At 43.1% G+C, this 12,963-nt stretch overlaps 3 protein-coding genes across 6 annotated transcripts in view; 2 read left to right on the plus strand and 1 right to left on the minus strand.

Moving 5' to 3' along the window:
• LOC103370468 (serine/threonine-protein kinase Sgk1-like) overlaps nt 1–3,465 on the plus strand; it is a 10,141-nt gene extending 6,676 nt beyond the window's left edge. Inside the window, exons 8-13 of the mRNA XM_008299534.1 lie at nt 82–213; nt 324–436; nt 2,385–2,604; nt 2,685–2,840; nt 2,916–3,005; nt 3,078–3,465. Of these exons, the coding sequence (XP_008297756.1) occupies nt 82–213; nt 324–436; nt 2,385–2,604; nt 2,685–2,840; nt 2,916–3,005; nt 3,078–3,242 (876 nt within the window). The 3' untranslated portion in view covers nt 3,243–3,465. The remainder of the gene's footprint in view (nt 1–81; nt 214–323; nt 437–2,384; nt 2,605–2,684; nt 2,841–2,915; nt 3,006–3,077) is intronic.
• Nucleotides 3,430–9,238, minus strand: LOC103370467 (transmembrane protein 244-like). The gene is made up of 6 exons (XM_008299533.1): nt 9,113–9,238; nt 8,731–8,816; nt 5,755–5,828; nt 5,551–5,676; nt 5,424–5,468; nt 3,430–3,845 (listed from the first exon to the last, which is right to left on the minus strand). The coding sequence occupies exons 1-6, from the start codon at nt 9,236–9,238 to the stop codon at nt 3,751–3,753; spliced, it is 552 nt and encodes a 183-aa protein (XP_008297755.1). The 3' UTR covers nt 3,430–3,750.
• A 2,289-nt stretch (nt 9,239–11,527) lies between these two features.
• Nucleotides 11,528–12,963, plus strand: part of l3mbtl1b (L3MBTL histone methyl-lysine binding protein 1b) — a 20,227-nt gene continuing 18,791 nt past the window's right edge. For all 4 annotated transcript variants that reach the window (XM_008299535.1, XM_008299536.1, XM_008299538.1 and 1 more), the window contains exon 1: nt 11,528–11,611. The gene's annotated coding sequence lies outside the window, so the exon portion shown is untranslated. The remainder of the gene's footprint in view (nt 11,612–12,963) is intronic.

Consider the following 12,963-nt stretch of genomic DNA (forward strand, 5'->3'; position numbering starts at 1 on the left):
AACCGTTCAAAAGAACTACAATTAAAAGCGAACTGTCACTGTCTATATCTATGCCTGACTGTCCACGTTGTGTTTGTGCAGCAGAAGCACGTGATGGTCGAGAGAAGCGTCCTGCTGAAAGGTCTTCAGCATCCGTTCCTGGTCGGACTCCACTTCTCTTTCCAAACACCCAGCACGCTCTACTTCGTCCTGGACTACGTCAACGGAGGGGAGGTGTGTTTATATGTCAACCAGGACAACTCTGCTCATGCTGGATATTTTCACGTAACTATCGCACACCAGAGAACAGAGTCAGCATGTGACCAGTCATCTCTTCCCCTCAGCTCTTCTACCACCTGCAGAGGGAGGGTTGGTTTCCAGAAGCTCGAGCTGCTTTCTACGCTGCAGAGACGGCTGCAGCTCTGGGTTACCTGCACTCTCTGGACGTCGTCTACAGGTGCATATATACAGACAGGTCACTGCACAGTCACTCCGTCGGGCTTTTCTTGGCTTGCCGCTCGCTCGCTTTCCTTGTTCATGTTTGATTTAAACTTGTTCGCATGTTTAATTCATTGGTGCAGAGAGATCCCCAAGAAACGTTTCCACTGACATCCACCGTGTTCTCCAACATCGCATTAAAAAGTAAAGACGTGAAACCAGAAGAAACTGAAACAAACTCTCCCCAAAACACACGGAGTGGTTACTGTAGTTTTTGTGGGGACCTCCAGTTATCTGGGGCGCCGCGAAGCCCGGGATGCAGCAACGGTGTCCCTGCAAAACGGGGCTGTACAATATACTGTCTGATGAGAAATAAGGCTAATTAACACATCAGGCTAGAACTTGTTTTGCTACTTCATGCTAAAAGAAACCTCGCATGGATCTCAATTTCTATGATTAACCTACAAGAGAAGTCTGACAGATCACAAGTTACTCTGATTTCAGAGTTCTTGGATACGCTGAGTTTTTAAACTTTATTTAAAAGACAGTTTGTTGACCTGCAGGCTTCACATGTGCGCAACAAAATGTGCAGAAAAAGTGAAAAAACCCAGAAGGATTTGCTCACAAAAACACACGAGTTGTACGAAAATATTTCAGGGACAGAAAGGACGATGTTGAGCAAAAACAAAGCAACTCAATGTATTAGTTTTAACATTTAAATCAGCTGCATAAAGTTCTGCAAAACCAGATCTGAATGTCATCCAAAACTGCTCTTTGTTTTTTTTTCTGACGCAGAAGCAATTAGATGATTCTTTCTAGTTTTATTTTACATATTTTTACTAAATGTGTCCTACTTGTTGCTCTTCTGCAAGGCTGTTAGCTTTTACTCCTTTTGGTTCATTCTCGTGTTATTGTAGCTGTTTCTAAACGATATGCGGCACAAGGATTTTTTAAAAAGGCCGTCTTATCTGGTGAAAATAAAAAATATCGCAGCCCTTCTGCAAAATAGTGTCAAGACAACATCTAAGTAGGGAAACAGCTGGAAGGTTGTGGAAAAGAATAAAAGTTAAATGAAGAAACTCACTGTGGTGGTACAGCTGAACGAGTGAAAGGTTATCCAGGGAGAAAATACAGCAAAAAAATAAAAAATAAACTGATTCCAAAAATCGACAGAAATATAAAAAAAAAAAAGAAAAACACAAAACAGAGGAGCAAGAAGAAGAATGACGGTCGAACTAACAAAAACAAAGGGAAAGACAGGACAGGTGAAAGTAATCAGGGCAACAAAAAAGGAGGGAAACAACAAGACAAACAAAGACAGGGAATTTCAAAATAAAACTGAACAAAACTCGAGGTTGGAAGTCTGTTTTGGAGAAACATTTGGGAGGCAAGAGAACCGCAAAAAAAATATTGCACGATCCAAATTCTAAATTGCACAACTTGCAGTTTTCAGTGCGTAGGTTGCAGCTCAGAGACTTCCTGCAGCTGTTATCAGGATAAATGGAGGGAAAAAGGAGGAGAAAGTCGTGTGAAGGGCTGCAAGATGGTTCGGTGGTTAGCAACATTGCCTTACAGCAAGAAGGTTCGCGTCCCGGTGAGGACACCCGGGATCTTTCTGTGGGGAGTCTCCATGTTCTCCCCGTGCAGCGTGGGTTCTCTCCGGGTTCTCTGGATTCCTCCCACACAGTCCAAAAACATGTTGAGGTTAATTGGTGATTGTAAATTATCCGTAGGTGTGAATGTGAGTGTGCTTGGTTGTCTGTCTCTAAGTGTGGCCCTGTGATAGACTGGTGACCTGTCCAGGGTGTCCCCTGCCTTCACCCTGAGTCAGCTGAGATGGATGAATAGATGGATGGATGGATGGATGGATGGATGGAAGTTGTGTGAAATGCAGAAATGTCCAGCTCATACCTGAAGTCTACATCTGGTGAGTCAGAATAGAAACTGAAGCTCTTGTTTCTGTGCAGAGACCTGAAGCCGGAGAACATCCTGCTGGACCGCGAAGGCCACGTGATGCTGACCGACTTCGGTCTCTGTAAAGAAGGCGTAGCCGTCGGCGGCATCATGCACACCTTCTGCGGGACTCCGGAGTACCTGGCCCCCGAGGTTCTGCAGGGACACCCGTACAGCCCGGCGGTGGACTGGTGGAGCCTCGGCATGGTGCTGTTCGAGATGCTCTGTGGAATAGTGAGTGTCTGTTATCTTGTTATCTTTCACATTTCTATGGTCTCACCTTCCTCCTCACCGCCCTGTTCTCTCCGTCTCAGCCTCCGTTTTACAGCCGCAGCAAAGCGGAGATGTTCGAGAACATCCTTCACGCTCCTCTGCAGCTGCACAGCAGGATTTCCGAAGCCGCCGGCTCTCTGTTGGAGGGATTGTTAGAAAGAGACGTCTCCAAACGCTTAGGGCAGAGCCGTGACGTGGTAAGTGCCTCCAAAAAAAGACAGAAATGGCGATTAAGACACAAAAACACGGAGTTAATTGTGTGGTGTTTCCAGGCGGAGCTGCAGGAGCATCCTTTCTTCGCCTCCACCAACTGGGACGACCTCCTGGTGAAGAAAGTCAAACCCCCGTTCATCCCCAAACTGGTAGGAAGCGAGTCCAAAGCAGTTTAGAATCCAGCCACAGTTCACCTGAGTTTGTGCTTGTTCCTCCCACAGACTGGTCCCTGTGACGCGAGCTACATCGACCCGGAGTTCACGATACTTCCGGTACCAGCCTCCGTGGACGAGCGGCACCAGGTGGCCACCGGCGCCAGCGAGGCCTTTTTGGGATTCTCCTTCATGAACCCGTCGGAGTTCGTGGCCGCGGATCCAGTTTCATAACAGCTGGGAGTGTGTTTCTCTTCAAATATTTATTTTTTATGTCATAAATTATTAAATGGAAATCTATTTTTAAGCACTTGAGCAAAAAGATTCTTACACTGACAGCAACGTGCTGCGTGTTACATCGGCGAGTAAATGAGTGTGTTTAGGTTATCATGAGTTTGTAATGATGGAATAGGCTGGTCACTATTTCATAAATCCTCTATTTTAATTGAGCAATAAACACTTTGTCTGGAGCAGTTTCTTTAACACTTCAAAATATACAGCAATACTGCAAAATTCTCTATTACATTCACAGCTTACTAAGGCAAATCCTTCACCGCTGCTGCTTAGAGTCATCAAAGCATCTCCGTTGCCATTAGATAAGTCCACTAAGGACGGACTGGACCCGGCTCGGACTTCTTTTTTTGAGCCCATCACTGTGGAGAGCATCTGGTCCCATCCTTTCTACCTCACTTCATAGCACCATTGGTGAAGTTTCTTGTCCTGCGGGGCAGCCGCTGGTCCGTCAGTAGATGCTGAAGGAGGCGTAGCTCTGCTCGCTCTGACACGAGAAGTAGGCGATCAGCTGACCGTTGCAAATCATCAGAAACAAGCCGCTGCCTGTGAGAACAAGGAAATGTAGAACTGAGCTTAGAAAGTTAAATTAAGCTGAAAAATTCTTCGTTTTCATGCAAAACTTTTATTTAGAGTGATTTTCTTTATTTGACTAAAAGGTTTCTTTTGGCTGGAACTGACAAAACTGCATTCTCTCAAAAGTTTGCAACGACTTATGACATTATGTTTTCATATAAATGCATTTAAAAAGCCATAGGAATACCTGACAAGTGACAGAATGACACTATGTTAGAGATGTTCGTGATCAAATTCAACTATTTCTGTTTTTTGTTTTTTTTTTACACATATTTAATAAAAATTTAGAACAAAAATTGAAGCAATCTTTGAAAAAAATGAGAAATTGCCTGGATTTTTTTTTTCAAAGATTCCAACAATTTTGTACAAACCTTGTGGTAAAAATGTGCAAAAAAAACAACAACATAGAAATAGTTCAATTTCTTGTCCATGGACATGCCTAATGCAACTTTCGTCACTTGTTCCTGATATATTTAGGTATTTCTACAGGTTTGTTTTTATGCATTTTTACTCAAACGTAATGTCCAAAGTTGTTACAAACTTTATTGCAAACAAAGAAAATAAAGACAAAAGTTATTGTAAGAAAATGTAGAACTGAGCTCACTAAGTTAAATTTAACTGAAAATGATTCATACTCACAGCAAATTTTGATTTAAAGGTATTTTTTATTTGAGCAACAGGTTTCTTCAGGCTGGAATTGACATAAACAACTGACTAGAGAACCACAGCATCAGCTGTTCTCAGATTATAGTGTATTACAATGCTCAAGAACATAATAAAAAAAAATAACCAGGATGATGGTTTGGAAGCTGCATTCTCTCAGAAGTTTGCAACAATTTTGGACGTTAGGTTTAATGTTAGGTAAAACTGTATTTAAAAAAACATAGGAATACCTTAGAAGTGACAGTAAGACACTGTGTTAGAGATGCTCATGGTCAAATTTAACTTATTTCTTTGTTTTTTGAAAACACATTTTTAATGAAAATGTAGTAAAAAATTTATGTAATCTTTAAGAAATTACCAAAAACATCATGAACTTACATGAGCTGCATTTTCTAAAATTTTGGACATTACATTTTTAATAACAGGTATTTTAAAAAAAAACACATAAAATTAGTTCAAATTTAACATTAACATCCCTGACACAATGTCTTACTGCCTTCTGTCACTTGCTTGTGATAAATGTAGGCATTTCTACTTTTTTTAAAACACATTTTTACTAAAAATGTACTGTCCAAAGATTAAAATACTACATTACAGGGTTTCGTCTGGCTGTGAATGACATAAAACATAAAATAAAATGCCGTAAGACACTGTGTTAGAGATGTTAATGACCAATAATGCCTTATCGAAAATGATTCATACCCACTAAAATTGTCTCCAAATTGTGAGAAAAAGCAGCTTGTATCCAAATCTAAATGGTCCTGGTTATTTGTACCATGTTCTAAAGCGTTCTAACACACTACAAAGTGAGACCAGCTGACGCAATAGTTCTCTGGTATGAATAGTGTGGAGGGTAACTGTAAGTTTCCAGAGGTGTTTTCTTACCTAAAGCCAGCCACCACTGCCACACCATGGGAAACTCCAACATCACTGCAAAGCAAAACACGCTGTTACAAAAATCACATATTGCGACGTAAACGTGGGCGGATGTTGCCGTTTTGTTTCTCCTCACCGAGGCTGGTGATGATCACATGCAGGAGGGTGACGGTGAGGGCGTAGTCCCAAACCCGCCTCCTCACCACCGCAGCGAACAAAAGGCCGCTACAGAAGTAGGTGAGCTCCAAGGACAGGAGGTTCACTGGGGGAGAAAACACATTATCACCGGACAAAGTTCACCCTCACCACTGATCACGCTGGCTGTCTTAAGTGTGCTCACCCAAGTATTTGGAGTTGGATTCAGCAGGTTCGGTCTTGAAGTCAAACGGAATCAGTCCGTCAAAGCGCTCCAGCCTAAATGAGGAAAAAAGACCAGAGTTGAGCGCAACTGTTTCTCTTGTTAACTCCCTGGAATCAAGTACATGGAGTCTCGGTACATAAACTGCAGGATTTGAGCAAAGTTAAGTCAACACTCCCTAAATCTGTCTCCTCAGAGCTGTTTTAAGTCAAACTCAGGCGCAAAGGTGGACTCAAGGCCAGACTAATCCACTGTGGAGCCCTGAAGCTGCTCCTGCTGCACCGTGCATGTGTCACGTTACCTTCACATGACCGCTAACTACAAACTACATTTCTTATTTCGGCATATCCACCATGTAAAGACATTAACAAAAACTGCCATAAAGTCTGTTTTGATTGAGGTAAAGTGCAGGATACACATAATAAACCTTGTGCATTCAGAAACTCATTTAAATCTACTGACATGCAGTGAACCGTGGGCGCTGTTGCCTATTTTAACATCTTTATAATATGCTGCTTGCATATTATTGTCATCGTTGGAGGTTTAAAGTGCCTGCAAAAACGTATTCAACCCCTTTGGAAGTTTTCCCCTGTTTCTGCTTTTCAACACTGAATGATGTTCAAATTAATTTGGCTTGGCTAATCTTTCATGTCAAGGTCAAAACGGATGTCTGCGGGCCGCTGTTATAGCTCAACTGGTTGAGCTGGCGACCCGGGTACAGGAGCTATAGTCCCTGACACAGTATTCATGAGTTTGAATCCAGCCCATGGCCATTTGCTGCAGGTCCTTCCCCTATTCTTCTCCCCACTTTCCTGTCTCTCTCTCTACTGTCCTGTCAAATAAAGGCAAAAAGGCAAAAAAAAAAGTCAAACACTAAATGTAAAATAAGTGACTGCAAAAGTATTCACCCTCTTTAAAGTGACTATTTGAACACAGGTGCAGTCAGTTGTTACTATCCATCCATCCATTATCTATACACCGCTTCATCCTCACTGGGGTCGTGGGGGGCAGAAAGATCCCGGGTGACCTCAACAGGTCGCGAACCGGCCACCTTCTTGCTGCGAGGCAACGTTGCGAACCACCGAGGCACCTTACAGCCCCAGTTGTTGCTATAAGTCCCTTAATTAGTGAAATAAAGATCAGCAGAGTGCAGTGAATGTGTCTCAGTGATTGTAGTGTAAAGATTCTTGTATCTGGACGATCCAGACACTTAGTGAATCAATACTCTTGGATATAACTACACCATGAAGACAAAAAACACTTGAGGCAACTCTGTGAAAAGGTTATTGAAAGCATCAGTCAGGGGACGGAAACACAATAATTTCCAAATCACTGAATATCTCTTGGAGTCCAGTTAAATCCACCATTAAGAAACGGAAGGAATACTACTCATGTGTAAATCTGCCTAGAGCAGGTTGTCCTTAAAAAACTGAGTGACTGAACAAGAAAGAGACGAGTGAGGGAGGCCACAAAGACACTATGACTCCTCTGAAGGACTTACAAGCTTCAGCTGCTGAGACGTGAGAGACTGTTCATACAACACCAGTCAAAGCTTTACAGCAGGGTGTCAAAGAGAAAGCCACTGTCGACCAGAGTTCATGAGAAGGCATGTGAGAGACTCTGAAGTCAACTAAAAGAAGGTTCTTTGGTTTGATGAGACCAAAATGTAGCTTCTTTACCATCAGACTAGGCAGCATGTTTGGCAAACACCAAACACTGAACATGAACTGAGCATGGTGGTGGCAGCATCATGAAGTGGGGATGTTTCTCAGGAGGTTGCCCTTAAAGGCTTGTAGCGGTAGAGGGTAAAATGAATGCAACAAACTATAAGGAAACCTGATAGAGTCTGTAGGAGAACTGCGACTCGGGAAAAGATTTGTTCTCCAGCAGGACAATGAGCAGAAGCAAACAGCCAAAGCTCCACAGAAATGGTTTAAAGATAACAAGGTGAATGTGCTGGAGGCCGAGTCAAAGCCTGGACCTTAATCCAACTGGGAATTCTGGCTGAACTTGAAAAGAGCTGTTCATATATGATCCCAGAGTAACCTGACAGAACTGGAGCAGTTTTGCAAAGAAGAATGGGGTAAAACTGCAGCTTCCAGATACACAAGGCTGCTTGAGATGAACACAGGCTCAGTGCTGTAACTGCAGCCAAACTGCTACAATACTGACTTGAAGGGGGCGAATACTCATGCAACCACTTATTTTACTTCATGATTTTAATATATTGACATTACTTTGAGGAAATGTGTTTTCAAATTGACTGAAAGACTCTAGACTCTAAGCTAAATTGACTACAATTCAATTATGAAAAGCAATAAAAGAGAGTAACTTCCAAACAGGTGAAATATTTTGTACATTCAGAAACTCAATTTTTTTCTACATATATGAAGATCTGTTTAATATTAGTAATTTTCTATTTACAGAAGAATTTGTGCAATGTCAGTATTTTCTATATCGGTATTCCTACTCTTGGAAGAACCTGTGCATGAGCTTTGGTTTTTATACATAAATATGTGCAATATTGTTATTTTCCACATTCTGAGAAATCTGGGTCATGTCTGAATATCTACATGTTGGAAAATCTGTACAATACCAACAGTACTTATGTACATTTATTGTGCAATTTGACTGTCTATTGGTGTTGAAGACTCGTTTGCACTATCCAATTTATTTTTATCATGACAACTCTTCCTATAATAATTCAGCTCATAAAAAATGTGCAATGTATGTGTTGCTCCTTAAAGACTCCCTCCAGTTTTAGAATATATAAAAATACACAACACTGATTTTTGGAGTTTTATGTTGGAGCAGATTTTAAAAAGAAATCTTCTTTGCAGCTTTTATGTTCCTATGTTGTGGAGTAAACGCTCTAAATCCTGAAATCTACACCTGTGCTCCTTGTTATGGAACCTCTGCTTGCGTGTGCCAGTGCGCATGCGTGGGAAGGACTCTCACCTGAAAGCGCCGAAGCACACACTGCCGATCATGTAGAAAAGAGAATAGAATATGAGCAGACACAGCAGCAGGTTGAAGAGCACCGTCTGAGGGAAGGAGACGGTACCAATGTCAGAAACAGATACGCAAAACAGCAGCTGCAGTGTTTCAGAGGAGGAGATGTGCGCCGCAGGTGAGCAGACGGACTTTTATCTGCTGCAAACTGACCTGCTGCTGGATTATAATAAGTGAGGAATAGTGTGCTGCATCAGACAGCCCGTCCACTCACATGAAATATATATATTTAACCATCTTAAATCGCGCACCTTCCCCTCTGTCAGCCCACACTGATCACACTTGACGCAGACGAATCGATCACATAAATCATGACACGTTTTCTTACCTTCGAGTCCACCGCTGCGCCTTTGAATGCCATCTCATGGTTTGCACTGGATGCTTTATTCCCAGGCTGCAGCAGGCGGCTGCACGACCCCGCTAATCCCCCCGCAAACTGGGCTCCTCCTGCCATCTAGCGACAAACGCACGACACCGAGCTGCGCCGCCGCTTTTTTCCTGCTGAACTCATTTCACCCCGACTAGGGCGGCCTTTGTTGGCTGGAAAACACACTTCTGACATGCATGCGCCGGCCAGCCCGCAAATATCAAGTTAGAATCAGCTATTAAAGAGACCCTTGTGTCTGGGTTTAAGGAAGTAGCCTCACATCTGCAGGCTTTTTGCACACCAGGAGGAAAACAAAACCGGAAAATGTGGGAGGGTTCAATACTGCAGGATCATTTGTTGCACCAAACAAATACTTCCAACCAACCCGAAGCCTCAGAATCAACGAATGCATCATGTCACGTTGGATGAAACCGTTTATTATCGTGTGTCCATCAGCCTGGAAGTAGCACGAAGGCGCGCTGTATGTTGAATAATGTTGAATTTGGGCGCATTAGGAGGAGTGCTGCTGCTGCTGCTGCTGCTGCGTTGAGGTTACATGAGGCCACAGTCACACACAGCAGCTGCTCTGAGCTGCAGATGTGTTCAAGAGCCAAAATCCGTCCAAGCATCAGTGTAGCAACGTATTTTTGGTTCAAAAAATGCCACTCGGGGTCATTTTACTGGCCTGAGTATTTAATCCTACAGTTAGCACGGGTGTGTACCAGCAGATTATCCACATTAACAGGCTATTTAACGATTCTGAGAGCTGGGAGGAGGGAGAAGTGCAGATTGGGTGCTGATAATTTGTGAGTATTTACATGTAACAGACACTTTCAACCAATCTTCAGGCCTCCATGCGAAGAAAATAATGATCAAAAATCAAATTAAAATGGGTGATTGTCATGCGTCTAGCAGCCTCGAAGTGCCACGAACGCATGAGGAAGCACTGCAAGTTGAATTTCAACCAAAATATGAACCTTTTGGTGTTATTACATGCGACTATGTGCCAGCCTGAGCCGGCTATTTAACGATTTGGAGAACTGGGATGACTCAATACTGTAGGTTAGTTAGCTGTTGATTATTTGGTTAAACGTGAATAAATGCACCCCACAAATATTTATATTCAATCTAAAGCTCCCCAGACACTGAATGCATCCTCTCTTAATGAAATAAATTGATTATTACTGTGTGTCCAGGAGCCTAGAGGTGCCATGAACGCATCATGACGCACTGAATGTTGAATAGTACTGAATTAGAGTCAAAACATAACCTCATAGGGGATATTTAGGCGCATTAAATGTGGTTATATGCTGACCCGAACTGGCTATTTAACGGTTAGCTGCAGATAATTTAGTTTAACATGACTGCTTACACCCAGCAAATACTTCCAATCAATCTAAAGGCTCACACACAAAGAAATAAATGATCTCAAGTTGAATTAAATGGATTACTACCATGTGTTCAGGAGCCCAGAAGTGAAATGGATGCGTCATGGCACGCTGGATGTTGAATAATGTTGAATTTCAGCCAAAAATATCACCATAAATGTGTTGTTTTAGCGCATTAGCTGCGGCTATGTTTAGAAAAAAAAGCCAATACGTGTCGATATTTAACTATATTGAGAACTAGGAAGGTTCAGTACTGTGTGTTAGCTTCTGAAAATCGGGTTAAACGTGACTATTTGCACTCAACAAACACCAATATTCAATCCAAATGTCCACAGACACGAAATGCATGATGTCATATTGAATTAAATGGATGGTTACCATGCGTCCAAGAGCCTGGAGGTGCCATGAACGCGTGATGGCGCACTGTATAATGAGTAATGTTGAATTTGAGCCAAAATACAACCATTTTGTGATATTTTAGCGCATTAGCTGTGGTTGGAGTTTGAGTGTAGTAACGTCAACACGTGTCGACATGAGCTACAGATGTATTTAAGGCTAAAACTAGTCTTGTTTCCTTTGTTGCAACGTATTCGGGTCGTTTTGGTTCAAAATGTCACTTGGGGTGATTTTACAGGCCTGAACATTTAATCCTGCAGTTAGCACCAGTGTGTACAAACAGATTATCGACGACTCGTGCCCCGACTGCATCCACACAAACTGTCCGTTTAACGTACAGTTTGTAGAACTGGGAGGTAAACAAGCAGTTTGTCCACCGGGGAACCCACCGCTCCTCAGCGGTAGTGCAGACACTGCGGTCCCAGCGCTCCGCTCGCAAACACTTCTTCGGGGACACTTTGGCAAAAGAGGGAGATCCGAGCTCCAGCTCCAGGGTGGTGTCTGCTCTCCCCTGCTCCGAGCTGAGTTTGGGCCGCGCTGCGAGTGTGCACAGGCCCGGTACTGACCGCCGACAGTCAACTGAACTTTTCCGAGACCCAAAGTTGTCAGGCAGCGCATCTTGCACGCATGCGCACCGGTGTATCCAGCTCTAAATAAGAGTTAAAACAGAAACGAGGTGAGTTCCACAATTTTCTAAACAATGCGACCGTTAGCGCTCATTTATTGCCGTCAACGGGACTGAAAATGGAAAAACCGAGCTTCGTTTTGCCAATTAGTTCGCGTTATTTCCACTCTGATTTAAAACGGCGAGAATAAATCAAGTTTCTATTGAAGAAATTAATCAAAGCAACAATGTTGAAGCCCGTAACTGTGGCGGGGGCTTGTTGTGAGTGTATGCGCTGTTCTGGCGGCTATCGGCGCCATGCAAATGCGTTTTCCTCTTGTTATTTACCGGGAAACTTATTTATTACAGATTGTCCTTAGCTGGCTGCATCCAGTCACAATGCTAGCCGCCTAGCAGCCGCCCGTTCATGTGAACGGAGCGGGGCTAGCTGCCTGCTAGCTTCGTGCCTGCGCTAGCTAGCAGCAACCCGGGCTGACATTCCGTGACAAGGGGAAAGTGAAGAAAAATACCGAGAGCGAACGAAAACACAAAGTCCCGAAATTACACCGCAAGCGTTTGCTTCTGTTCGACGCGTAGCGGCTTTGCGGGATTTGTTTAAACCGCTAACTTGAGTAATTAACATAGTTTAAACGTGTTGGTGGCCTCTTCCTATGCTCCGCCATTTTGTATAATGCTAATCATGGGCGCTCTTACACTTTATTTATGGCTGGAATAAAACTGAGGCGTTCAGTGCAAAGTCAAACTTCACCGACATCCATTAGCTCCGACTGTTGTGTACTTTTCACAAGGTTACGGCCGCCGTGCGAGCAGAAAATACCTCCTTAATTCAGTGTTGAACATGCGTCAGGACTAAAACGTTATATCGTAATATTAGACGCATTAAAACGCTGTTAAGTTTGGCCAGTGAGCGCAGAAAACAGTGTTCTCCTCAGAATGGGTGAACAAATAAGCCCCTCGCTCGTTCATAGCCGGGCAAACGGAGGCTTTTAGGAGATACAGTTAAAACAAGGAAAAGATGAAGTTGTGTGGCTAACTTAAAGTTGACACACCTTTCCTCGTGTTTGTCACTGATCTGGATGGAGGTTCACCCCAATGAGGCCGCTTGTGCACGTTTTTCCCCGTTAGTTGACCAGCAAAACAATATTATTATTGACTGTTTTGTCTGAAATCGAAGTGCATGGTGTATCCTGCAAGGCTGCACGCAGCCTCCATCTAGCGGTGATGCTGCGACACGCTGTTTACAAGTGCAGCCAGAAACTGCATTTGTAATGTGAGTCTCTTGTGTAGATGAAAACTGGAGCTGCACGACACTGGAAATGCATGATACTGTGTTATTTTGTGTTTTTCAATGTGAAGAGATGCAGGATTGTTCACTAGAAGTCTTGAATATCTCTATTTGGAAA

This window comes from Stegastes partitus, unplaced genomic scaffold (assembly GCF_000690725.1).
Source record: "Stegastes partitus isolate 25-593 unplaced genomic scaffold, Stegastes_partitus-1.0.2 Scaffold1431, whole genome shotgun sequence".
In the NCBI taxonomy this organism is placed as follows: domain Eukaryota; kingdom Metazoa; phylum Chordata; class Actinopteri; family Pomacentridae; genus Stegastes; species Stegastes partitus.

What these genes read in the sequence shown, in the direction of transcription:
- LOC103370467 (XM_008299533.1), bottom strand. Translation starts at nt 9,238, where the DNA reads ATGGCAGGAGGAGCCCAGTTTGCGGGGGGATTAGCGGGGTCGTGCAGC. An exon ending in ATCCAACTCCAAATACTTGG is followed by an intron (nt 5,677 to 5,754) that starts GTGAGCACACTT and finishes TTTCTCCCCCAG; the next exon opens with TGAACCTCCTGTCCTTGGAG. An exon ending in TGTGATCATCACCAGCCTCG is followed by an intron (nt 5,469 to 5,550) that starts GTGAGGAGAAAC and finishes TTTGCTTTGCAG; the next exon opens with TGATGTTGGAGTTTCCCATG.